Raw genomic sequence first — 27,998 nt, forward strand, 5'->3', positions numbered from 1 at the left:
CAGTCATTTTTAATGCATATCTTTATAAATATATTGCTTATCTTTGTACATCTTTTGTTTATCTTTTTTGCTTTTGTGTTATGAGTTTTTTTATGCCACACACTACTAAAGAGTTACTAAACATATTTTCATTGTTCTCTGACCACAATGATAATAAAGATCTGTTCTATTCTACAACAAAAAATCTAAGCAACAGTATTCAGTATGCAGAAATAAGATAATCTGTATTTATTCTTTAAATTTTTTGTGGCTGCCAATTCTCTGTCTCAGTGTAGGAATATGAGACCTAGTTCTCTTCTCCTGCAGAACTGTTTGCGTATTTTTCCATAAGCAGCATTTCTTTAAATATTTATCAACCACAGACATATGGAAGAGTGAGAATTAGATGTTCTCACTGGTGTGTCTTGATAGTCACTGCACCAGGTTGCTCAGAACACACACACGCATGCATGCTGTACATTCAGAAGGACCGGCAGCTTGTGTACTGTGTACGTCGTTTCCACGGTGCTGCAGTGGCCCGTGGCGAGGGGTGGGGGTTGGGTTGTAGGGAGGTGCGGGGTGGCGGCTTTTCCTCTTCAGGTGGATGATGACTTTGATCCCTGCAGCAGCCAAAGCTCCTCAAGCCTCCTGCTGCTGGAAGGACATGAACATGCCGTCTCTAACATCTGCTCCGACAGAGAGCTACCACACGCTCATTTAGGCACGTATGTGTGGGCAGGTACATATGCGTAGGCGCAGTACTGTACACGCACAAACACAAACCAAATGCACACGCAAGACCTATGGAGCAACCTTACCCACGCTTCTGAGAAGAGAAAACACATGCACACATGCAAAAACCTCGTGACACATCCAGACCTCCCACATCTCTGATAAAAGCTTCAGATGGAAGGCTGCAACACTTGGACACAAAGTCACCAGCACACCGTCTGTCTGTGTTTCTTTTCTTTTTGGTCTCTGACCTGTGTCTTTTGCTCTTTACCTGCTCCATCCCATCCCATCCCATCCCATGAGAGGCAGACAGACAGCCACTGTGCCTGCTGTCCCAGCATGCACTGCACCTGACAGCAGTTGTAGAAACCAGTGACCCATGCACCAGACCCTGGTTGCTTTCCAACTGTCAGTCGCTGCTCAAAGGATCTCTCCTGCATCTCTGCACAGGAGGACCCAGAAAAAAACAGCTGCTGCCTAAAATAAAGAGTTCCTGCACTCTGCTTTATCTTGATGGCTATAAATAGCTTGTTTATTCTCCGTTTTGCTATTCCCTTTGGATAATGAGTTCACAGAGGTTAGTGCTTTCGAGGAAATCTGTTTGGTGCAGTGGCTGAAAACACAGCATCGGCACCGCTGCTGTACATACAGGAATGGATATTATTTATCATATCAAATAATTGTTTTCTTTATGGTTGATTCTGCACAGAGAAAAATGTAATCATAGCCACTTGCTATGCAATTATATCAATTATTCAGTCGTTAGCTCAATTATATGATGGTGGTTTATGATAACCACCACATTTTATCTTAATGGATTGCCACAGCAAATGCTCACTGATTGTAAAACTGAAGTACCAACAGGAGCCATAAATTAAAATGTTATTTTTGTTCCATCGTTTTGATAAACACTCCAGTCAATCAGATCCTGATTCTATTAAAAGATTGTCGCCATGAGTGTATAAATACTGTAGGGAAATGACATTTTTCAGTACAGTAAAGTGTGAATAAGGGGATGACATTTCTGTGCCGCTTCCCTCCTGGAGAAGTTATCAGACAGATCTCTATTTTTCCTCTATCAGCCCTGTGTCATCTGCTCAGCCCTGCTCCCGCACCAGTGGTTCTGTTCCATGCTGCCAATACTCAAGCAACCACATGACTAAAAATTCTCTGAATCTTGCTGATGGCAAACAATAAAACACAGAGGATCCTTTTGTCAACATTTGAATCCAATTTTAGACTGCAGCTACAGCGGCGCAAAACTCTGAGCCTTCACTTATCTGATCTAAATGTGTGGTTAATATCTATCTCTACACGCCATTCAGCTTTCTAAGGTTTTTGATGAAGACGCTCTTAGAAATAAGGGCTTCCAAAAGGGTTTTTAAAGACTGAGGTTCTAACCATAACCAAATGCTTCTGAAGAACCTTAGGTCAAGAGAGGGTGGACTGTGTTTGTCCATTAAGAGCCCTTTTCAGAAGAAAGAGTTAGAATTGGGATATAAAAGAGTTCTCAATAGAATCCCTTGGATGGACTCAAGATGAAACCTAGAAAATATAAGGGTTCTCTGTAAAACATAGGAGGTTCCTACACAGATGGTTGTAGTTGACCCTTTACGAGGGTTACAAGTAAAACCTGTATTTTAAAAAGCTATTTTTAGATCCCTCTTGGTGGGTTCATCATGAAGCAATTTCTTCTCTACAGAACCCCCCCAGGTGTGTTCTACATGAAGCTACAAAAATGTAAAAGGGTAGAATTCACTGAGTAGGTTCTTGCTGAAACCTTTGGGAAATCTTTGCATTCTAGATGGAACCATTACACCATTAAGGGGCTCTCTGCAGAACCTCTCATGGGAGGTTCTTGGTGGAACATTTCACAGATGGTTCTGGGTATAACCAAGCCCCCCAGGAAGAGCGCCGGACTTTGAAGCCAATATGACACGGTGGTCAAACCGTGTAATTACAACATCACATGATGCCTGAAAGGCCCAAAAAGACTTTATCCATAATCTAAACATTGAAAGATGCAGCTGTAAAACTTAGGATACTTTTTGTGTGTGTGCTTCACAACTCCTGCAAAATGACTCGTTTGAATATCAGGAATTCATCTATTTGGTCAATTAACATAAGAAAAGTCTAGGAGAGTTGCACGATTAAATCATTTTATCCCCATTAAAATTAGCGGTGGGCTAAACAGGAAGTTAGCCACTTGGCTGAAAGAAATCTCTACTGTATTTCCAATGCTATATCCTGTTGTCTTTAATGCATCCAAAAGGTTGTGTTTTGGAACCAGGCCAAACAACTCCTCATGATTCAAGTTAGCACCTTCATTTCTAAGAGTGAGTGCTGCCACTTTGTTCTTAGAAAGTATCTGGACAGGAGCTGCACAATCGCTCACATGTGCAGATACACACAGACACACACATGCATCTATTTTTGGATAATGGACTGGTGTGCTGGGAGTAAATGATAAAGCCATTGATCTGAGCGCTATGGTCAGAGGAGATGGAGGGGGACAGACAGCACGTTCCAATCCTCTGAGACTCCGACTGCCATTTTACATTACTATTGATCTTTACTCTGAGACACACACACACAGCACAACATCGATCTTCACACCAATAAGAGCAGAAAAACACCTCTGGATCACTTGGGCCCTGCACAGCTGCAAGAGGACGGACCGACCAACAGACAGACGGATCGTGCACGAGGGGAAACACAAGCGTGCACGAAGAGAAGAAGAGAGGAAAGGAAGTCAGAGGCATACAAATCAGGGTGCAAGGACACTTTAATCCACTGGTTTGCCTGCCTGCCTGCCCATCTGTCTGTCTCTCTGTCCCTTCATCTGAATATAGATATCCCTGTGTGAAGTGCTCCAGGGTATCAGTCAGTCCTGCAATGACATGAATGGGGAAAACTGGTGCATGAGGCAATTAATATTCAGAAACACTCCAATTTTGGGTTATGAGTAGAAGGGGGCCGCTCTAGCAAACAGGAAGGACCGAGAGGAAGATGACAGAGGAATGGATATGGGGGCACGAGGAGGTACAAGATCTGCAGGAGAATAAGGAAGAAGATAAGGAAGACAGAAAACGTGAGCAAAATACATTAGAGCTCAGCAGGCAGAGAGGAGGCTCTAATCTCATATTTCAAGGATATTAACATCTTAATAATGACCTATTAGGGCATACATAAAGTGATCAGAGATAGCCATACATGCGTTTCTTCAAGCAGGACAAATTAATCTGACATGGGTTGGTGAAATCTAAATTGATAAGGATTAATTATGGAGGTGGGACAGGCTGAGAGTGAGAGTGATGCAACACCTGTGGATCAAGGTGAATGAATGGAGAGCAGAGAGGGAGCAGCAACTAAAGGGAAAGCAGACAAGAAGAGGCTTAAGATCAGCTAAAAAAGACTATTTTATCTGGATTTTTAAAGAAAGGTAGACTGAATAAAAAGCCACACACACACACAGTCTCCTCTCGTCCTCGCCCAGGACACAGCTGAGCAACCACCAGCTGTGTCTCCATCCTCTGGCCGAACAAGCATCCATGAACCCCTCCATGCACCGACACATGACAGAAAACACCAGCCATGACCTCATCCCAAACTCACCAAAGTTTGCTGGTACTGGAGCGTCCGGTTTTCGGCCTTGTCCTTCACCATTGCCGCAATATCCTCATTAAGACACCCGATCCGAGACTCTGACGAGCGCAGGTCGCCCGCTAATTAATCTGCGGAGGAGGAGGAGGAGGAAGAGGACTGCCCGCCATCACATGTGCTCTGTGTGTAACAGGTCTCCTATCATGAGCCCTCCCGCATCATGCCGCTGTCGCCGCCGCGGTGTGTGTGTGTGTGTGTGTGTGTGTGAGAATGTGCGTAAACGTGTGCGTGTGTGAGCCAGATGAGAGTGTAGCCGGCTGTCGCCTCGCTCGCAGCAGCGCTGGTGCGGTTTGACTGCAAAACACCGCCTCCCTCCTCCACTCTCACTGTGCTGCTGCTGCTGCTGTCTCTCTCAGGAGTTACTGTGGACTTCAGGATGTTCAGATTTTTTTTTTCTTTTGTGTTTTTGTGCAGAGGTATCTGCAGGTGCAGTTGCAGGTGTAATTAATAGAAGTTTGGACAAATTATAATGTATAATGTGCGATTTTTTTTCTTTATTCTTGCTATTCTGAGAGATTCGGCTGTCCTTTGCTCCTGATTTGAGTCATCACTGATCAAATGTGATGAGTAATTCACAGGGGTGAGGCTCGGCAGATATGGCTCTGTAAATGTCATCAAAAAAAATCTTTACAATAGCCCTATATAAGGCTACAAAGCCCGACCGATACCAGATTTTTGGGGATGATGCCGATACCGATTTGAGGAAGTAAAATAATAATAATAATAATAATAATAATAATAATAATAATAATAATAATAACACAATGATAAAATATATAAAATAACAGTAATTTAATATTGCTAGTTTTTAATCATATAAACAACTATATAAACTATGATATTAGAGAGTTTAAAAATATATAAAATGAAATAAAATAAAAAACATACACATATGAAATATTAAATATAAAATAATATCAGTATCATTATAGTAGCAATTATTTTTATTCATTATAAACAGCTACAAATAAAGAAAAACTAGAGCCAGACGGATATCGGATTTTCGGACAGATATTGCTAAAAATGTCAGAGGGGGAAAAAAAAATCATCATTTACCAAGACGATGTGGATTTATACTGATTTTGTGCTAATATGACTATGCAGAGGTACTCAGAAGGCTGGTGTTCTAAATTAATAACTTTATTAAAGAATATTTAAGTTAAATATTTAAGAATGCTTACTTTTTTTTAACATGTTATAAAGCTGTTCACCAATTCTGGAAAATAAAGAATAAATAAAAAATACTATAAAATAAATAGCTAAATAAACATCTGTACTGTACGGTACTCAATCAATTGCTCAATATTTTGATACTGCTACAAAAGTACAGGCAGGTTGAAAATGACGATTTTCACCTGCAAGGGAGCTCCTCTTGTCCTCAATGTGCTAAATGTAAATAACTCCAAGCATATGTTCTGAAAAATAAAGGTTCTCATACTGGTGCATATCGGAAAACATACTGATATATCTGTGAATGGCCCATATTGGGCTGATATATCAGTTGGGCTCTAAAAAAACACAAATAGATCAACTTGAAATACAAAACACGATCACATATACTGTTACTTGTGTTTTTGTGGCTGAGTCTTTTGTATCTTAAGGTCCAGCTGGGGATGGGCATCGCAAATTAGCTTAGGCTGTGCATGCTATAGTGTGTGGCATTGATTTATGCTACATACTTGTCCCTATACAAATAAACATTAAATAAATAAATAGCCTACATAAAGTAATGCCTCTACAACTAAAAATGAAAATCTGCATTATGGTCTGTTAAAAAAATTTCAGACTACATATACAGCGATACCAATACAGATCATACTACCATACTATTTAGTATGAAAGAAAAAAGATTTAGTATTTCCCAGTATATGTGGACGCAGTGTCCCAAAAATACCAGGATGTCCTACTGCATCTAGTCACATTTTGCAGTATGCAAGCCAGCATGATTTCTGACCCACAATCCTCTGTGCAGTGGAAGATACGTCACATCATCTGAGAGACCAAGAGAGTACAGACACAAGACATCTCATTAGCTGCAGCTGAAATTGCATACTTTTTCTTTTGACTTCACTCTACAGACTGTATGAGCAAGAGGGTCAAAGTTAAAGGTGCAATGATATGATGAAATATTATGTCCCAATTTATGAAAACTGCATGCAACAATACGTACTTAGAAATGGCAGATGCAGTATATCCTAAAATGTAAAAAAAAAAAAAGAAATCTTATACGTCTCATGATGCAACTTAATGTGCTAAATAACACCCACTCTGCCTAGATTATGTCCACGTCTTTCTAACTCCTCTCCCCATTTTGTGACACAGGCTGTTTTCTTAAAAATGTCTCAGAACTGATGCAAGACAACCCTGATGTCATCATGAGGGTTATTTTCCCAGACTTCGTAAAAGCTCCTGCTAGAGCCACAGACTACATACAGCTGTTTTCACTGCGCCCTCCTAATGACGAATTGGTTGAATGCCCCTTTAAAATTTCTAACATTGTCATTATGATGCAATCTGAAGTGAAAGACAGCAACTCTCTTCACAGGTTTTTGTTCCTTTTGAAGAATGTGGAGTAATAAGCGCTCAGTGCTTTCAGGGGACAATATGAGTGATTAGTGACTGAATGAGGAACAAAAATATCAAAGTGGAGAAAATGTAAGCAAACACCTCAGTCGCTTTCTTGCATTTGTTTTCTTTGTCATTCTCTCTAGGCTTTTATGTTTCCTCCACCAGTGACAAAACGTTTTCTGAAAGCGTACAGATGGCTGACAAATTAAAGCAAAAACCTGATGGGAACCTTACCCTCCAGCAACACTCCAAGGCACAAAGGGTCAATGAATGAGTATGAAGATGATGCGACTGTGATGGGCAACTGAACACCCATGGGAGATTTTGGGCAGATATCTTAGACAGCGCTCTCCACTCCACCACCATAATCAAAACATCAAATGGGAAAATATCAGCTGGAAGAATGGAGTTCACGGACCTGTATGCAGCAAAGCACTGAAGCTGTTCTACTGGTTCAACACCTTAAAGGGATGATTTGGATTATTTGAAGTGGGGCTGTATGAGGCACTTATTGATAGTCAGTGTATTACCTGCAGTAGATGCCCCTAGTTTGCAGAGGCAGAGAGGAGTAAAAGCATGAAAACTAATAAATGTACTGCTGTGGACAGAGTCAGCAGTAAAACATATTTCAGCTGCTTAAAAAAAAAGGTCCTCTTCAAAACCTATAACAGTTTAAATGTACACTATGTTTAGAATATTTTACCATCGGACAGCCCTTTCCATTAGTGGCCAAATATTGCTGTCTCTCGCTCAACCAGACTCCTTTGGCATAAACAGTAATTTTACCTTGCAGAAGATAATTCCTTTGTGTTACTGTGTGACTTCAGTGAATCCAAACTAATCTTTAAAACACCAAAGTCACACAATGACACAAGCAAACTGAATGAGGCAGCGGTAGAGCAGAAACTCCTGTGTTCTATGAGGCAAAATTGGAGTGAGTGATTTTTGGCTTACACAGCAGTAGTTTCCGGTCTGATGGCAAAGAAAAGCAATGACAATATTGTAAACATAGCCTTCACTTAAAATTATATTGATTTTTTTAAACTAGGCCTTTTTTGGGTGGCTAAAGTATGTTTTGCTGCTGACCCTGTACACTGCACAGTGTACAGTGCACAACTGGGGGCGTGCTGACCGCCATTTATTGAAGATAATACACTGATTATGGATAAATACCTCATACAACCCCACTTCAAAAAAACCTGAACCATTCCTTTATGTCAATTATGTTGATTTTTCTCTTAATTGTCGCACATTTATGTGTATATACCTGTGACCACAACGGATTTAAGCATAATTTATACATTGCCTCATATGTGTAGTAAGTCAGTGTGTAAGTAAACAGGAGAACCACAGTCTTCTACTATTGGCTGCCAAACAGCCCTATAAGGAAGCATTTCACAGTGAAGTGCCGTGCTCATGGGCACCACAACAATCGCTGTTGAGCCTCATAAACCTGCCTTGTGTGTTTATGTGTGTGTGTGCGTACTGGCAGAGGCACTACTCTGGAGAGATTTTATGCAACACTTAAGGTTCACACATGAAGTTTTCTCTCAGATGACACGCATTATAATACTGTGAGCTCATATCTGGGCTTTCGATAAAGGGCTTTTCAGAGGTGCTTCTCACTGACAGTCAGATCTATTGCACTGAAAGATGCGGTGCCAAGTGAGACTCACACCTGAACGATAACCACCGTTCCAAGGATTCACTGCTGCTTCATCAGGAGTCAAACATCCTTCACGTTTGCCAATATGCCCTCAGTCGGATGGGAAAATCGGGACGTTCAGAACTTTCTAAGGCCAAAGTAAATCTGCTTATCTTCCACGTTCTCAGCATGGTTTTAAAACTGTACCACCCAAAGTGCAGGTCACTAATGAATTCAAGATTTAAATTGATGGTGTCACTGTAAACAACCAGTCACAAGACTGCATGCATTTGAATATCAAACGCTCTGATCCTTTACAGGTTAAAAGACTTAATTCCTCTGGGAGTCAAGGCCTCTGACTGGCTGTCAGATAAAACAGTTCTGCACAAGACTGCAGCTGATTGGTTGTTGGCAAGGCGACCAGTTCAAAGCACTGGACCACAGGCACCAGAATGAGCCTGGGCCTCTGAGACCGCTGAGTGATGGGAGGGCTTTCACCCAAAACCAACACATTTTTATTCACAAATCTCATCATTCATGCACTTCAGGTTCATATGAACCCCAAGGCCTTTACAACCTGCCTTCCTCACATCATCCCCGTCTGTCATAACGGGGGGTAAAGGGCGTCGCTGACTTCATTTTATCAGGGAGCTGGCAGCCACAGCCAGGCAGGGGTACAGAGGCCCTGGCAGCAGAGAAACTGGGTGCTCTGCAGCCCCGAGCTCCAGCACACTGACCCACATCTCTGCATCTCCACAGGACGCCTTACAAATATACCACACACCTCGGCAAGGAGGCTAGTCTGCTACCAAAATACAAGGAAAAACAACATGTCTCCTGTCCTGTCCTGTGTGACAGCGAAGAGAAGGATCAATGTTTTAACAGCCACATGATGAGAAAACACGAGGACATGGTCCAATGCATCTTCCAGACCTCATTTTTAAAATGGTTTAAAGAAGTGGTTTTCAAAGTCTGAGACTGTGAGCCTCCCTTCAGACCATCTTGGAAAAAAGCATCTGCCCTTCATTTTACTTGCTTAGTTTTGCTCAATTCCTGGTTGTCTATAGGATCATGACTATATTATTTGATCCCATAGGCACTCAATAGTTGAGCAAAGACATCCTAATATTGCTGTTTAACATAATTTCAGACAACATCAAATGCATAAAAATTGTCTTTCCAAAGACATCTAATAGTTTCTGATTTTAAGAGAGAGGGAAAATGGTAAAATTACCCAATACTGTATCATAAAAATATCTCTTTAACTAAATCACACACATTTAGGTTATTCTACATGATTTCTGTTTGATAACTAATGCAATAACTAAAGTAATATTTTTTTCATTAGCATTTACTGAGCTTCCCTTGAAACTGTTTTGAGCCTCCATGGGGAGGCCCGCCTCTCACTTTGAAAATCTCTTTTAAGCATTTAAGGTTGTGATTAGAATTAAGTGAAGGTTTGGTTTAGCTTAATATGTGCCATAGTAATGAAAGGGTTTTTCTTTTAATTTAGGGGAAGGAAAGGAACAAACTGATCTGATTTCGTCTGCCATATCTCAGTATTTTTTATGTCATCAACCTCCCAGGGACCGCAGTTGAAAATAAGGCTGTATGGCTAAATCTGGCACATTTACGTGATCGAGTGAAGTTCTTATCTTAATTAATGTGCATTGTCCCTTCTTAAATGAAATAAACATAAGACATGAATAAATATAATCTCAGACAAATTCTCACAAAGTAAAACTGTAAAAATAATTTAATCTGCTATACAGCCATAAATGTGTGCATTTTCCCACATATATATTTTAGTGCAGTTCATCTACAATATTACAAAGACCTTGAGTCCTTGATGCACAACATTAGGATGTACAACCACCTGTGCCCCCTTTTTGTTTTGCTGGCAAGTTTCTCAATTGTCAGTTATTCAGCAGTCAGAAAATCAACCACATTAACCACAAAATAACACCAGAATGCCAGCAAATGCACCAGAACCCTAATCAGACCTCCAATTACCATTTGCCCTTGAGGAAGATATTGACAAAGTTCAGGAGACACAGATGGATTTGACACTTTGGAGAGAGAAGAGAGACAGTGATCCATCTTGTCAGGACGCAGCATACTTACGGTTTCCCCTGAGTCTGCTTTCCTCCTCTTTTTTCTTCTCTCCTCCTCGGGCTACGGATTTAAAACCGTCAGCTGTGTCCCTCCATTGCGCCTCGGCGGAACGATGACAGAAATAAAGGGGCACACAGCTACAGGTTGCAGCGCACGCTTTAATCGATGATGTCTGACTCCCGGTAATCAGAGTTCACCCCTCCGGTTCTCAGTAGGTCCCGGAGACTGGCCTGTTGCTGATGCGCAATCCATACAGCACCGCGCCAAAGTTGTCAGCACGGCGCGTAATTAGCGGTTTTGCGCCTCCAGAGCAGCGCAGCGCTGCGCACAGCGGAGCGGGCAGCTGCTGGCTGGATTTGGACACCAGGAGCGACAGGCAGCGGTGTGAGAGCGCGGCTGCATGAGGCAAAGAAACTCTGGGATGAGATGCTACAGTCTCCTCATCGGCTCCAGTTGAGGTGGGAGGGAGACAGCGGGGTACCGGGTGTCGTGTCCGTGATGCAATGCGGGTACCGTCAGTGCCATGGCCCGCAGTTTTCTCCTTGTGTGCAGAAATCCAGGCGCTCCGGTCATTATGTGCGGAGCCGCGGCGCACATTCGTCTTAATTAGCGGCGGCGGGATTGTCTGCAGAGATAGAGCTTCAGGGAGAAAAGGAAAACGTGTTTAGTCTTCATGCTCTCTGTCTCTCTGCATCCCCTCTCTCTCCTGTATGTGACACACACGCACAGGCACACACACACACTCTTGGGGTCTAATATTAGACGTCATGCGCCTTGATCATGGCACGCATAAGCAGCCTGGGCGCAAATAGAAGAGGGCAGGGGCTCCGTCACTGTCCAGGCTGGGGTGATGGGGGTGAGGATGGATGGTGCATTCCCCCATGTTTTCTCTTATCCATGCCTCTGACAGCTATTACACCTCCTCAACCCCCCACATGGCAATTGAATTGGAGCGTCAGCGCGTCTTCCAGCTGCGCCCCGCTGGCAGTACAACCCGATGGATGATTGCAACGTATCCGGGTGAAGACCGCATGTTCACCTTTCCTCCTGGGTGATAAACACATAGGGTAAAGCTAATAAACGACTGTCACGTGGGTTTCACCTTTCCCCCCTTCAAAGTGTATTATTACAACAGTTTGGACTTTTTCTATAAGCTTTTGTAGAGTTACCTGAAAACATACACGCTTGCTGGCATGTTAACTACCTTACATGGGACTGACACTACACTATTTCCAAGTCTTGTAGATAAAAGGTATAGTAAAAGTAGTAAAAGGAATAATTTGGGTTATTTGAAGTGAGGTTGCTTGAGGTATTTATCAATAGTCAGTGCATTACCTGCATGCTGTCTGCAAACCTCCAGGTTGGAGAAGCAGAGAAGAGCAGCAAGGAAGCTGAGCAATGAACTGCTAAAAAACATATTTAAGCCACCTAAAAAATCAGTATCTTTTTAAGTCTATGCTATATTTTGAGTGCTTGGTGTCAGACAGCCTTTTCTGACAAGCCAAATATCAATCTCTCCAAACCAACCAGGCTCCACTGGAAAAATCAGCAGTTTTACCTCGCAGGGGACAGGAGTTGCTGGTCTACTGTTGCCTTGATCTGTTACTTTGTTTTACTTTGTGTTAATTGTGTGACTTCTGAGTTTTAAAAGGTTAGTTCACATTCACATTAGTCCCCAAATAACACAAACTAACAGAACCAGGCAGTAATAGACAAGCAACTCCTGTGTTCTGCTAGTTAAGATCACAGTTTTTGCTAAAGGAATCTTGCTAAAGGAGCGAGAGGGAACAATATTTGTGAGGGGTTTTCCGTCAGAAAAGGCTGCCTGACAGCAAAGAAAAGTGGTAAAAATATTCTAAATATAGTGCACACTTGAACTGATATAGATTTTTTTTTAGATAGGCCTTTTTTAAGTGGCTAAAATATGTTTTGCTGTTGCAGGGCATTGCTTAGCTTCTGTGCTGGTACTTCTCTCAGTTTCTTCAAAGTGGGGACTTGTGATTGTGTGATAAGTACCTCATACAACTGCACTTCAAATAATAATAACTATCCCTTTAAATCCCCACAAACAGGCTACACACCTACATGTAGCTAACACACACCCACATTCTGTGTGTGGGCTGTGTAGCTCCCTCTGACACCAATTTCGTGAACATTATGAACCCAAGCTGCTACCTCTATTGGCCAGTGCAAACCTTGACAAAAAGTAAATAGCCTCCAGCAGTAGTGACTGAATTTGATGTCAGCTGTGTAAATGGAGTCTTTCACAATAATAAATCATTAACCTTTTAGTCAGCAGGCATGCTGTCCCCTGAACGCACCGAAAAAGCCAACTCGAGAAGCAAAAACAGTCCGCCTAATATCAATGAAATGCCATTTTCAGGCTATAACTTTTTGTCATGCTGCGCAGCAGGGAAGTTGGAGCGCATCCTGCTCTCAGGCTAGATAACACTCACACTTCCCACTACTGAATGAGAAGGTGGGAAATCAAGTGGTGAGAAGACAAAAAGGACACACAGCTCCTCTGCAGTGGACACAGGGCGTTTTTCACCTGGCACATTTCTTAATGGAACAAATGAGGACTCATCAGGAGCGGCCAGGCAGGGCATGGCGTTAAGCAGTGAGTAGTGAGCCTAAAAAGTTTGACTTAAGAGTATTTAATGCACTTGTTACAAGCTCAACAAGCTGGCTTGTAGTGCTTTGGGTTCAGCGTGTGTGTTTATGTGTTGATCCAGGACTCCTGCTGCTCTGTATGGTAGCCTCTGAGGTGTGGGATGCTGAGACTAAACCCATAGAATTTGTGTGTAATAAAGGCGCCAGGAGGACTATGAACATTGTGGCAGAGATGGAGAGGGCACTGGTGAGGATTTGACTGCGTCTTTCCCAACATTTCTCTTTCTTTTTCTCCCAGGGCTGCACCATATAGTAAAAAAAAAAATCACATTGCAATTATTTTGACAGATATTGCGATTGTGATATGATTCACTATTACTGGAATTGATCATTTTTGAATCACAATTTTCATTTTGCCTGAAAGAAACTATTATATGTGACATTTGTGGTGGGTCTGTACCAAACATGTTTTCTGACATCTTGATATCAAGACTTATAAGCCAGGTCGTCCCTGGAGCGCTACAGTACTTCATTATAATGCTGTTTTGTCACAGACCCCACTTTCTCCTGCTGTATCTAATCCTCCTGTCTGTCTGTTTGTTGTTACCTGTAGTCTCCCATGAGTCTGTCTCTCTGTAGTCATTTGTCCAGCATCTGTCACCTGTCTCTTCCATGTCTCCTCCCTTGCAGAGTGACTGTAATGGCTTCACAACCCTCTCCACACCCGTTCAGCTGCCCTGCGTTGCGCTTCATGTGGCATCCTGGCAAAACAAATCAGTATGTTGGTACATGTATGAGTCCAAAATCCTCTATCATTATGGATGTCTTACTTGCTTATTAGAGATGTAACAATATATTGAATATTTGATACCGTACTGAACAGTAAAGATATCTACAGTGATGCTACATGGTTTATTATTTCACTTTATTATCTTTTTAGGATTGTTGCTGACTGCTGCATTGTTTTTGTTTTGCAATTGTACATGCATAATTTAAACATTCATTACAATTCATGCCCATTTTTTGCACATGCTTTGGTCATGGCTGGCTACTTTTAAATTATCTTATTCAAAGGTTATTCAGGTTGCAACAAGCTAAATTTAAGACTTTTCAAGACCTTTTTAAGACCTTTTTTTTAAATTTACAGCACATCCATACTGGCAAAAAATAAAAGTGCAGTTTGCATTAGTGGTTATTAGTTAAATGTTGGTTTTGTTTTACAGCATGTGCAATACAAAAAACCAAAACACATTTAAAAGCAAGACTGACATTAAATCCAACTATATAAGAGTAACGTTTGCTTCATAATTAAATTTTTAAAACCTGTTAAAATCATATTTAAGAATTTAAAGGTCTAAAATTTCCAATTATTTGATTTTAGACTGTTGAAGACTTTAAGCACCTGTAAAAACCCTGTCATCAAAGAGGGAAAGCAGAAGCATTTTAAGTTAAAAGGAAAAACTTTTATATAAATAAAAAATGCTGTACACATCAGATTTATTATTTAATATAGGGCATGATATTCAGGTTGTTGTTGTTGTTGAGTTTTTGGTATCGTTACATTCCTATCCCTAGTTTTCACTGTATATCTTGTATTTAATAATAGGGATGCAGAATAAATATCGAGGCAGATAAATTATTGTCAAATAATGGGAAATGTATACTTTTATTTATTATTATATTATTCTGATAATATCAACCATAATACCATCTGATTTGGCAGGCAAAATACTCCATAAAAGCCAAAGTATATTTGGGAAATTTTTAATTTTTGTAAAAACAAATGAATGTTTGAAGAGTCAGAACTGTTCTTTGTTTTTTGTAATAGTAATGCCAGTTAGATTTGGGTTGGTTATTTTTGGTTTGCTATGGAATATTCAATCATCCACCTTTATTCATAGATCTTAGCCTTTCTTACCATCAGGTGTGCATAAATGACAGGTTATAGGAACTTCTTTTAAAAGACTGAAATTATCAGTTATCTTACTGGTAACGGCAATGAGAAGCAGATAATTGTCAGTTATCAGTACTGGCTGAAAAAAAAACATATTGTCCATCCCTATTTAATGAAAACAAATTTCACTGTTTTTCTTTTTCTTTATGTGTGTGTGTTACCACAGCACCAGGAGAAGAGAGGAGACATTGTTGCGTCCCTGAGGCTTCTTGTTGAAGGTGTGAAGGTTGTGAAAGCCCACAGCCAGTCAGGGTGTGTCACTTCGTTACTGCAGAGACTGGAGAACAACATCAACAACTACCTGCTTATTATCACACACCTTCAGCTGAGTGTAAGAAGGAGTCACATGCACTCCCAGGAAGCACTGATTTGGGTGATTTGTTGGTCAAAAGAGGTGAACCTGTTGAGGATAAAATCACTACAACTTTGGCTGCAAAAGTTCCTGGATGTCTTGGATACATCTAAGTATTTAAATAGTAATATTTAACCGTTAAAAATGTCTTAAATAATAGCAATACAGAGGGTGAAAAACTTTTGGAACTTTGAAACTTTCACTTTTCAATTTAACATGTATGACTTTTGACCTGCAAATAACCAAATCAAAGCAAACTGAGTTCATTCTGTCTTTGCGACTCACACACAAACACATCATCGCAGCACACAGTGCCAAGTAAAATTCATCAGCGTGTTGATGAACATTCACACAGAGTGAGTGAAAACGTGTTGATGGGCTTCTATCTTACTGGTTTGCATCTAATTCTGAGGCATTATCAGTTTCCTCTGGTGTGGAAATATCCTGGTTTCTCATAAATCTGTGGCTTTCTGGAATATCTGCACCCTGGGAGTGATGATGTTATGTTGTGTGACCCCGAGTCTTCCTTCCACAGGACAAGAAGAAGATAGCAGTGCATACTTTCCCAGTGAGACAGACTGCGAGCTGAGTGTCCTGTGATCTAAGTTTTACATAATATCCTAAAATTTGGGATTTCAAGTTTTTCTGTTAGCAAATAATGCCATTTTTGAAATCCATGTTTAGTGGTATGTCCACCCTCTTTTTCTCACTTTTGTTTATGTTCTCTCTGTTATTCATTTCTAAAACCATCTTCATTCTTGTGTTTTCTGTTTGGACCAGCAGGGGCCAGCGGTGAGTCCAGCACTGTCTTGTGTTCCTCGAAGCACCCAGAGTCTGAGCACAGTCCTGCTGACCTACAACCAGCTGATCTTAGGCAAACTGGAGCGGTTCATGGTTGACCTGGACGACAGATGCCCCGCCCAGTGACACAAGAAGTGGCTCCAACAGGGGGATGAGTTCAGCTGAGGTCAAGCTAATAAGACAAATGAAAATCCAACAAAGCAAAACAGCTGGAGTGATTTGGATTTTCTCCCCACCTTGCTGCCTGTCTAAAATTTCTTATCTGTGAACACTCTGCTTTTGTATAGTATGATGAGTACAGCTGCACTCTGTAAGAGTAAAAAGTAGAAATACACCCTTCTCTGCTGGCCGCTAAGAGGAACTGCAGCTTAAAAAGAAAAGGACAATGAAAGACAGCAGTATGAATGCAATGATGAGCATCATGGACAAATGAATGTATGATAGGAAGGCAGTTTGTTCTGTCACACTACATAAAAATAGGGTTACTTTAAATTTTGTTATAGGTCTATAGAACCAATGCAAGCCTATAATCTACCTAATCTAAAAGGTATAGGTATATTTTCTTTTTTTAGTACATAGCCTACAGAAAGCTTCTCCAAGTCTCTACTGGATGCAGTCCAAATGACCGTGACACGTCAAAATTTGTTGTTCAGTTTGATCATGTGGCTAGAACCAAAAAGTCACCTTGGTTATTTGGATTTATGATTTTATGCCACATTTATTTTATTACTGATAATATTCATCCAAAATTGGTTATTTTAATTTTATTGTGGTTATTATGCGAATACTTGCAGACAGTTTTTGCACAGTAGTGAGTAAAGAAAAAAATCATGTAGCCTGTACTTCTCAAAGGCACTTACTTAAGAATAATAGAGACTGGTAGACCTTCCTCGTGTGAATTTAGGTTGCAGATTTTATTCTCATTGCACTTTTAGATCCTATCTCTGTTTACATTTTTACTTTAAAAGTTTCGCTGTAGATGTGTGCATGTTTCTGTTTTGCTTTTTTCAATTCAAGAAATCTTTTGTAGGTGTCTTTGTGAATCTGTGTGTGTAAATACCCTGATTTTGCATTTAAGAGGATGTTATTTTTGCTACACTTTATATTGATACACATACCGTTCATGATACAAAAGCTTTGCAATATACATTGAAGCAGTGGGGATAAACCCAATTAAACTATTTTTATTCACCTCTTCGAAATGGGGCTGAATTTATTTATCCATTAAACTACAGTTCACCCACCTCTGTATTTACAACTAGAGCTACATCCCTTACAACTATCTTTCATACTGCCATTTATTTAATTTCTCATTTATTTACATGGTTAGTTTGGTAGGTAGTGGGTAGATGACGTTGGTTATTTTATTTTTTAGTTAACATCAGGCTAGTTCTTTGTGCTGTACATTGATTAAAAAAAATACACAAATTCTGAAAATCTATCTTTATATTGATTCAATTACTGTTTATGATACAAAACCTTTGCTATATAATATGCAACAGACTGATTTTGTGCAGTTAGCTATTTATTTAATTGCTAATTTATTTATCTGGTTAGTTATTTCAGTAATGCTAGTTAGTTATTTTTAAGATTGGGCGATATAGTTGGAAAATGAGTCACGATAAAATCTCATTTCATCCGATACTGATAATTAATAATAACTTTTAATTAACTAATTTTAATATACTTTGGTGTAAACTTTATTTAAGGCACTGTGATTTTATTTTTCAGTTAACATTAAGCTAGCTGTTTGCTAATGTCGTCAGTAGATATAGAGTTAAGCTAACTGAAAACATCGGTCAGTGGACTAATCAAAGGTAGATAGATGTGTAACTGATTGGATGAGCCAATTACAGGAAGCCACGTCATTTTTCCCATTATCAGACGGTCATTACCTGCAGAAGGTGTCCTGCAGGGGAGGCCAGGTACAAACTTTAGGTTAATGGCGGCCATTCAGTTAGCTAAACGCCGACTTGGACGACAGCACACGTTACCTTGATGCTAGCCGGTTACACCGACCATTAACTTAGCCTCACCGCCATGTCAGAAAAAGCTCCTCTGCTACATTACCGACTGACCAGCAGCACCTGTCCGGAGCCGAAGGATGTGTCCGCACACGGCGAGGCCAAGGCGGGCAGAGATGGCCGACGGTCCAAGGAGAAAACCGCCCGAAAACTCGGAGTTGTGTTCGGCGTGGTCGTACCGACTTTACTGTCCATGTTTAGCGTCGTTGTGTTCCTGCGAATCGGTAAGTATGAAAATAAAAAAAAAACCCTTAAAAAATATTTTCATAAAAACACATTAAAGCCACTTAAAAGCGTCCAACCAAAGTCATCTGTTTTACACGACTTCTGATTGCACCTTCAGTAGCTACAACAGTCATGGCTAACTGCGCATCTTCTACTGCTACTAGCTTGTTTTGCACATTTTATCTCCAATCCCACTCAACCTCCTCATTGCACACTTGGATGATATATATAAAATGTTATCGTAGTCCTATCATATTCTGTTCTTTGCATTTTTGAGTTTTTGTGGTGTCCTAATATACTGCTTGAATTTATATATTTGGCTTTGTGTGTCTTTGTATATACACTCGTGTGTCTATGTATATATTAGTATTGTTTGTTTTGTATTTTCTACATTCTGAGGTATTCTATAGATATTTATCTATAATATTTATAGAGTATACCATCGATTTTCTTAAAGTGTGTACTCAACTATTCTTTATTTTGTTAAAGTTGGTGTTTATTTTTATTTTTCTCTTTTGGTATTTACTTGTATATTTATTGTATAGTTATTGTCTACCTGCAATGTCTGCTGTAACGTAGGAACTTCCTAGTTTGGGATCATTAACGCTCTAATATCTGCCTATCCATCCATCTATAAGTAAAATAAAGTAAATTAATCTTATGAAAAGGATCACACCATTCAGTTTGCACCTGCTTAGCAGTTCGGTTGTTGCAAACAAGTGGATGAAATAATCCAGTTTACTTACAATGGAACTAATCTAGTACATTTACCTTAAATTTGTACAGAAGTACAGTACTTGAGTAAATGTTGGCTCCGTTTAGTTACATTCCACCTCTGGCTGTGGCTTACATTATTGCCATATAAATTAATCTGTTAATTATTATTTTCTAACATCAACCAGTTAAATTGATTAATAAAATTTCACGTAGCACTGCTTTATTCCATCTGTTGTCCATAATGCAAATAAAGTGAATAGATGAGTAGAAAAATGTTCCTGTATGTTAGTTTACAGGAAGCACTGCAGCACAGAGGTACACATTAGGCTACATTATAAATAAGATTTCCTCTTTCCTCTTGCAGGATTTGTTGTGGGTCAAGCAGGGCTCTACCAGGCCATTGCCATGTTCCTCGTAGCCTACTTTATCATCACAATGACTGTGCTTTCTGTCTGTGCCATCTCCACCAATGGGGCTTTAGATGCTGGAGGTGCCTATTGTATCCTTTACTGCTTAGAGAGTCTTATGTTGTAGTTTAAAAGCCTCTCTGGGGTGTCTGTCTGTGATTAAGCCTGACTAATGGATTGACAAAAAATGTCCCTGCTCTTAATTTCTCCTGCATGATTTGCTTTATCCACCAAGGGCACAGGTTCCACCTTGGTCGAAATCTCACCAGTGTCTGATCTTAATTTTGTCTGGTCTTAATTTGTTTACATTTATGAATCTGGAATCAGGAATTCCTCAGCTTGGATCTCCAGACATGATCAGCCGAGCCCTGGGTCCAGAGTTTGGCGGCAGTATTGGGATCATGTTTTTCTTTGCCAACGTGTGCGGCAGCGCTCTGTACGTTTTGGGTCTGGTTGAAGCTATCATGTCTTCCTTTGGTATCCCAGAAGGTAAGGGCCACTGTGACAAAGGTGGGACATCTAGGCAGGTCGGTGTCTTCATATATTAATTAACCCTGTTTCACATTCCCTCAGGGGGCGCTGCAGCTGTTGCAGGTCTCCACCAGGTGTTGCCCTCAGGATACTGGTGGTCTCTGCTTTATGGCACCGTCCTGCTCTTCCTGTGTTTCATTGTCTGCTTGGTGAGACGTCATCGTTTTTCATTTTACTTCATTTTTTCAATTAAAAAACATTCTGTCAGCTCATCGTTGGCTTATACAAATGGAGGATGTTTTGTGATTTATTTTTCTGAGCACTAGGCTTTGCTAAATACACAACCAATTTTAGAATAAAAGGATTCGTAAGTCTAAATCCCCGCTGGCAGGCTGTGTTGTTGATTACACTACACAATAAACAAAAGAGCTGGATGGAGGAGAAGTTTATTGTGCTATTGTTACAAATAAACTTTCATTACAAATGTAAACTTTGTCCATACTGCAGCTCTGAAGGAGAGGACACAAATAATTAGAAGTAAAAAAAAAAAAAATCCTCTTCAGAGCTCGATTGTGCTCAGTAATTTTCATGGGATTCTGTCTATAAGCTAGATAGATCTTGAGTGCAGAGTTGCCTTTTTTGCAACATGCTGTCATGTTGTTTTTATTTTATTTTTGTGTAATGTACTTTGTACAGCTTGTAAAGCTTGAGTAGGTGTTATACACAAGTGGAAATTCTGGCCTGATGGTGTTGCCAAATGAACGATGAGGAGGTAATCATGGAAGTTAGAAGTTATGCGCTGAGGACAGCAAACAAACACCAGCAAAATCTATGGCCAGCAGTTTTCACGATACCTACTTAATGACAGTCAAGAGGAAATTGGCTTTGACAGTGGTGCTTGAGAACATATATATATATTTGTAATACATATCAGTAATTCCTAAATTTAATTGGCTTGTCATTGCAGGTGGGAGCCCACATCTATGCCAAAACTGCCTTCATTATCTTCCTCATAGTCACAACAGTCCTGACTTCCATCTTCATCAGTTTTTTCATCATGGGGCCCAATTTGGTGATTTTGCCACACAGGTCTGTTTCAAACGACACCAGCCTGAGCACTGCCAATTACTCAGGCTTCCAGCTCCACACGCTGGAGGGCAACCTATTGCGTAAGTGTTGGACATGTTGTCTGATGTCATGTTTGGGCATTTTTATAGGCTTTCATAATCTTGAACCCAGCTTTCGTGTTACTATTACTAACCTAACGTATAAGAAATCCCTAGTTTTTTTTTTTTTTTTTATATAAGTGATATGTATGGCTGATCAAGCTTCCTGTCACTCTTTCTAGCCAATTACACAGTCGACTACACTACTGGTACCATGATGAATTTTGCTACAGTGTTCGCTGTCATGTTCAACGGCTGCACTGGAATCATGGCAGGCTCCAACATGTCAGGTAAGATCGTCTTAAAATAAGTTGAATAAATTCAATGTTCAGGGTGTCCCTCAGCAAAGGGAGGCCTGGGGGTGAAGCCTATGAAGAACTAGCTAAATGTTAACCTGCTCCCCAGATCAGATGGTTTAGCATCATCGTCCAAACCTAAGGGTACATGCATTCCTAATCATCAGCTAAACTACTAATTACTTTTTTCTTTTTTCTGGCAGTTTCAGTGTCTCTGATGGTGTTTTGATGGTCTGTGTCAAGCCTGTGTTTAAGTTGCTGCTGCCTGCTTCTCTCTTGCCGGTGCAGAGGGTCCGGCTTGTGCTAAAGCGGCTGCACCAGCCTTGGACTCGCTGCCTCTGTCATCTCTGACCACTGCATGTCTGGCAGAGAGAAACAGCAGCTACAACGCAAGCTGGGCACAAACAAACAACACACTTGCAGCACAAGCGACACTGAGGTGGCCAGCCCTAGTAGAATTCAGGCATAATTTATGCCTGAAGTCTATAATTTTTACACCTCAGAGTGACTTTTCCTGCTTAATGTGATATATTTACTTGTGACAAGTGACCTACAGCAGTCACAAGTAGAACAGGGTCACTTAATTGCACCATGAATCAGTTGACCAGGGCGCATTATACAATAATGAGCGATCTAAAGGGTACACCATTTGTATTCTTCAAACTTGGGCAAAAGAAAGCTGCATCACAGCAACATTTAAATAACTGATTAAGACAGGTTTATGGTTGCAGACTGTGGTGGATCAAACCCCTGATTTAAGACACATACTATGTGTACACATCTGAGGTTAGCTGAACTTCTCTGACAAAGCTTAAATAAGGTGGTACTAGATTTGATTTTGTTGAGGATAGAGCTTTTGTCATGTGTGTTCCAGGTGACCTGAAAAATCCCAGCTATTCCATCCCAAGAGGAACACTCGCAGCTGTTCTTACAACTTTCATCACATACAATCTGCTTAGTCTGCTGTCTGCGTGGACCTGTGACCGGTTAGAAACACTGTCAAACACACTAAAACAGTACCAGTACAAATAAGCAAAAACACTGGTCACTTAAATATTTCAAAGGAGAATTTTCAGAAGATGTTTTCACTTATAAGCATTTTCACTTTTGCATATTTTTGTTGTCTTTTTCATGGATAGAATATCACTAGTTATAGTTTGAAATTTTACTGATTTGTCGTTTTTGCACACACATCTAGTGATGTGAAATAATACAATTTTATCAACACAGTTAATCTGCTTTGGTAAAATAATTATTTTGACTCATTTCATATTTGGAATTTTATCCATTATCCTCAGTCTCCTTCTCCAAAGAGACTACAGTTTCCTGGGAGACATCAACATATGGCCACCCCTGGTAACAATTGGGGTTTACTCCTCCACCGTGTCAGCTGCCATGAGTAACCTGATAGGAGCCTCCAGGATCCTGTATGCGCTGTCCAAAGACAACCTGTTTGGTGAGAACACAACAGCATGCCTTGCTACTCAGTGTTTGCAGTTCCTTTTAATAACAAGAATTATTATGCCAAAGAAGTAAATTACTCATTTATTGGCAGAGTGGGGTTTTAGCTGATGTGGCCTCTGACCATTTCTGTAGTGAGAAGGATTTAATTACTAATCTTTCTTGTTTAGGTTATGATCAGGGCTAAATAGTTGATCCAGTGTATATGAAAGCATATCAAACTCCAGCTGGTCTTCTAAACAGCTGAGTCAACATTTTAATAATCAGCCATCTGTTGAAAGAGGCCTCCATCTCAAATGTGAGAAATTGACACTTGTTATTAATTTCATCATGTCTCGTTTTCATAGTGGAGGCATGTTAATTTGGAAAGCATCATTTGACAACAGATGGCTTGCAGCGTTCACTTTCTCAGAAGAAGAAAAATCCTCTCATTGTGCGTTTGGCTGAAGGACAAGTGCAGGATGACTCAGTTGTTTATCTGATGTAGGACCATGAGCAATAACACAGACTGACTTTGCTTTTTGTTAATGTTTTAAATCTCTACAGGTGGTGTCCTGGCTCTGGCGAGGAAAACATCTCAGAGTGGGAACCCCTGGGCCTCCGTGCTTGTCTCCTGGTTGCTTGCACAGGTAGGATAGTGCACTCCACATGAGGAGAGGTTACAGTTCTCCTCTGTGTATAAAATTTAATCTCTACTTGAGCTCCACTAAAGCTCAAACAGAGTTACTTCCCTTTGCCCTCACCTTTCAACTCTTTCCTCTTCATATTGCTCTCACATTATGAGTTACTCAGGTTTTTCCCAGTGAAATTACTCTGTAGACACCTTCTAAACTGATGTTTTTTTACCATTAGATACTGACAGCTACCTATAACTCCTTATTAATGGCTGAAGAAGAAAAATGAGCACTAAAGGGCAGTGATACAACATTAAAGATATTGAACAGAAGAAGATGGAAAAATTATAGCCACTTACATCCTAATTGTTTGTCTCGGAAACATCAATATGTAGTTTCCATTTTACTTTCTGCGTCCATTTCAGTATTTGGGAAGATGAAGTGGATATACTTGCCCTCATTGTGTAACCCACCTTTGTTGGAAATGCATCATCATTGACATTATATCGACTGCCATTGTTTATTGTTTAAATGTGTTGGTGGGGGTAATACAGTACTGCCCTGAAGTGAGAGTAAAATGAGGGTAGGAACTGCTGATCCTTCACCTACTGCTTGGTGTTGCAAAAGCATTTGTGCATCATCATGCTCGGCTTCAGATTGGCTAAACATTTGTCAAATGAAGAGCTCTAAAACCTTGAGAGTTTTTGCCAGGGAGACAGAGTATGTTACTGTCCTGTTAGACTAGTAAGTGAACTCTTCATTTCACTACCATGCTCCTTAGCATCAGCATATTAGCTAGATACTGCAGCAAGATTATATGTCTTATTTTTTTTTCAAGATGTGTAGGTGTAATTTAAACCAGTTAAGCTGTTTATCATGGTTATTTGTGTCAAGGGATAGTCCTGATGTAGCCATACTGTTTGCATATAATTTTCTCAGAAACACATAAGTACTGTGTTCGCTAATGCCTGCCTACTTTTATAGCAATAATTGTTACATATTTGAATTATTATCAATGTTTAATGCTCATAGCTCCAACATAAATGAGATTTAAGCATCACAAAATACATCATACTGATTAGATATTTCCCACTTTTCTGTACAAATATTCAATAAAGAACAACAAATAACTAGATGGCTATTTTGGTGAATCTTCGGCAGCCCAATGTTTAAGAAACCTCATTATGTTCATTAAACAGCTACATTACAGGTTAATCTGCAGTGTTTTGAAGGTAGTGTGTAAGCTAAATGTTCTCAATTGCTTCCACTAGATGGTGCTGTTTGCTGGTAAATTGAACACCATTGCTGGTATTGTGACTATCTTCTTCTTGTTGGTCTATGCTGCTGTGAACCTGGCCTGTTTGGCTCTGGAATGGGCTTCTGCACCAAACTTCAGGTACAGTGCAGGATATTTGAGTGACTTAAACTTTCTGCTTGGAAAGGTGATTTTCATTCCAGATTCTGTCATTGTGTTTTGTCTTTTTTTTTTTTTTAAATGCAGACCCTCATTTCGTTGTTTTACATGGCACACCTGCACTCTGGGCATTCTTGGCTGCCTGGTCATGATGTTCCTGATTAATGCCATATATGCATTTGCCAGCATAGCCTTTATGCTGCTGCTCTTAATGCTTATCCAATACCTCGGTCCCATCAGCAACTGGGGCTACATCAGTCAGGCTCTCATCTTCCACCAGGTGCACAGTCTCACAGAAGCCATCTTTCTCACATGAAGTAACAGCATGATGCACACTTGCATGAATTAGTACATCATCACATCTGTTTTTCATCCCATTTGTATTCACTCAGGTGCGCAAATACCTGCTGAGGTTGGATGTGCGTAAGGATCATGTCAAGTTCTGGAGGCCCCAGTTGCTGCTGATGGTGGCAAACCCTCGTAGCTGTACAGGTCTCATGACTTTCATTAATGACCTGAAGAAGAGTGGCCTCTATGTACTGGGACATGTAAAGCTGGGTTTACTGGGTAAGAATTGTATCTGTAGGTGACATTTATGTATATTGTTAATAAAGGTTGTAATGATACCAACAACTCAAGAGATAAGTCCATGATGCAGTATTTATCACAAAAATCAAAAATCAAGGAAAAACGACAAATTGAAAATTGAGTAGCAATCTTTTAATAAATTAAAAATGATTGAAGTAGAACAGTATTAGAATACAGTATTATTGTTACTGCAATATCACCATATTAAACATATTGCTATGTCCTTATTTTTTAATTGGTCATAGTAAACCCACAATGGAAGTTTTTAGTATCAGTTCCTGAGGGCCTCACATATGGCTGTTTAAAAGTTGTTAGTTAAAGCCCTTGTTGTCAAAGACTATGAAGAACAGCTGCCATGGTAAGCTGGTGAGGGAGAAATGTGTCAAAATGTGTACATGTAAACTTCTTAAACTCCTGCAGTGGAAGCCACAGGTCTGTTGTCCAACTGTATGTTTAGTCATACTCTTACCAAAATACACCCAGATACACTTGTGAAACAACAAACACATGCTGCCCTTGAAGGAATGAGATGTCTCACTTGCCCACGCCTCTGACATTTTGTGTGTGATTCTGCAGATGGGTTGCCCTCTGATCCTCTGCAAAGCAGTTATGACTCCTGGCTGTCTCTAGTGGACCACCTAAACATCAAGGCATTTGTCAATCTTACCCTGGCTGACTCTGTACGACATGGAGTTCAGAACCTGCTTTTCATCACAGGCTTTGGTAGGCAATGTTACATTATTTTGTATGTCTGTGTCAGTTTTCCATCACTGAACTGCGGTTATGTATTTACAAAACTTACAGTTCTTGTTCAAAGTGCTCATTTGATACATCTTTTTGCATTAGGTGGAATGAGGCCAAACACCCTTGTATTGGGTTTCTATGATGACTGCACCCCTCAAGACCAACTCCAAAGTAAAATTCTCCTGTCTAAAGGCCAGGGTTTGGATGCTGTGGATCCATCCATAGACCCCCGAGAGCAACGGTCTCCCTTCTTCGCCAGTGTGCGGGATGCTGAGGAATCCAAAGACCTTCAGGAAGATGAATATGTGTCTTTGATTGCTGATGCTGTAAAAATGGGGAAGAATGTGACGCTTGCTCGTTACTTTGACCAGTTCGACCGGGAGGAGGTCTTGGGGTCAGGGAGAAAGATCAGGGGCCACCAAAGCACAACAGGGCCATTCGTTGATGTGTGGCCTCTGAATCTACTTCAACCAGACAGTCGTGGTTATGTGGACATCTGCTCGCTGTTCCTGTTGCAGCTGGCCAGCGTGCTTCAGGAGACCCGTGCCTGGAGCCAGGCAAGACTCCGCCTTTTCCTGTGTGTGGAGGCTGGTTGCAGTCTGAAGGAACAGGAGGAGAAGAAGCTCCATGTGATGCTGAAGGAGCTCAGGATATCAGCTCGGGTGCAAATGGTGGCGTGGGACGAGGTGGTGGCTCTGCACTGGCAGAGACAAGGAGGCTCTGCAGAGGATGAGGAGCGGAGGGAGAAACAAGAGGAAGAAGAAGCTGAAAAGGAAGATGGTATCCAACAGTTTCCCAATAATACTGCTCAGCTGACCGATGAATACATCTGTGCCGTCAACAGTCTGATTCGCAGACACGGTGCCCCTCAGCCTGCTGTGCGTTTCCTGTATTTGCCACACCCACCAGCAGACACAAGCCTTTACCACACCTACTTGCACCAAGTGGACCTGTTGAGTCGAGACCTTGGCCCAACATTGCTCGTTCACGGAGTCACTCCTGTGGTCACCACTGACTTCTGAAATTTTACTGTCAACTTAATCCGTCAGCTACCCTGAAATCTGGTATTATTTATCCAAGCAACTGTGCCGGTTTTCACCGATTTATTCACTTGCTGGCAACCACACAGTATCTTGTCTACCTTATAATTGTAGGACAAATGGATTTGATAACCTAAAGATTACTCCTGTCACAAAATGTTGAGAGTTTTAGGCAGTTTAGTCATCCCTCTGGATATAGCGGTATGCAAATGTATAATTTGTGCATTTTGTGGGGTGAAAGGAATGCAGTTCTCTCTTAGTTAACATCAGTGAGAGGTATATCAGGTTTGGGCTCCTTCTTAACTTTTTATGCATTTGTTAAAATACTGTGTTACCACATGGGAATTGCTCTTGAATATTGTGAACTTTTTGTACATGTTAATAGAAAAATAAATTAAATGAATTGTAT

General features: G+C 40.5%; 2 protein-coding genes across 4 annotated transcripts; both read left to right on the forward strand.

Moving 5' to 3' along the window:
- The first annotated feature begins 12,987 nt into the window (after nt 1–12,987).
- On the forward strand, nt 12,988–16,550 carry thpo (thrombopoietin). 3 transcript variants are annotated; one of them, XM_084732238.1, is made up of 5 exons: nt 12,988–13,322; nt 13,438–13,562; nt 14,006–14,092; nt 15,436–15,600; nt 16,402–16,550. In XM_084732238.1, exons 1-5 carry the CDS (start codon nt 13,310–13,312, stop codon nt 16,546–16,548), a joined length of 537 nt encoding a protein of 178 aa, XP_084588364.1. In that variant the 5' UTR covers nt 12,988–13,309; the 3' UTR covers nt 16,549–16,550. The 3 variants fall into 3 exon arrangements, with proteins under 3 accessions (XP_084588364.1, XP_084588366.1, XP_084588365.1); XM_084732240.1 differs by having other exon boundaries at nt 16,157–16,544; XM_084732239.1 differs by having other exon boundaries at nt 12,989–13,322; nt 16,405–16,550.
- A 1,779-nt stretch (nt 16,551–18,329) lies between these two features.
- Nucleotides 18,330–27,997, forward strand: LOC146317664 (solute carrier family 12 member 9-like). The gene is made up of 14 exons (XM_084732862.1): nt 18,330–18,670; nt 19,753–19,887; nt 20,147–20,284; nt 20,369–20,475; nt 21,234–21,435; nt 21,615–21,722; nt 22,603–22,714; nt 23,027–23,184; nt 23,736–23,818; nt 25,075–25,199; nt 25,305–25,497; nt 25,610–25,784; nt 26,382–26,528; nt 26,652–27,997. The coding sequence occupies exons 1-14, from the start codon at nt 18,463–18,465 to the stop codon at nt 27,569–27,571; spliced, it is 2,811 nt and encodes a 936-aa protein (XP_084588988.1). The 5' UTR covers nt 18,330–18,462; the 3' UTR covers nt 27,572–27,997.
- Nucleotide 27,998: the final 1 nt, after the last annotated feature.

The sequence above is a fragment of the Lutjanus erythropterus genome, chromosome 12 (assembly GCF_056507025.1).
Source record: "Lutjanus erythropterus isolate fLutEry1 chromosome 12, fLutEry1.hap2, whole genome shotgun sequence".
Taxonomy (NCBI): Eukaryota; Metazoa; Chordata; class Actinopteri; order Lutjaniformes; family Lutjanidae; genus Lutjanus; species Lutjanus erythropterus.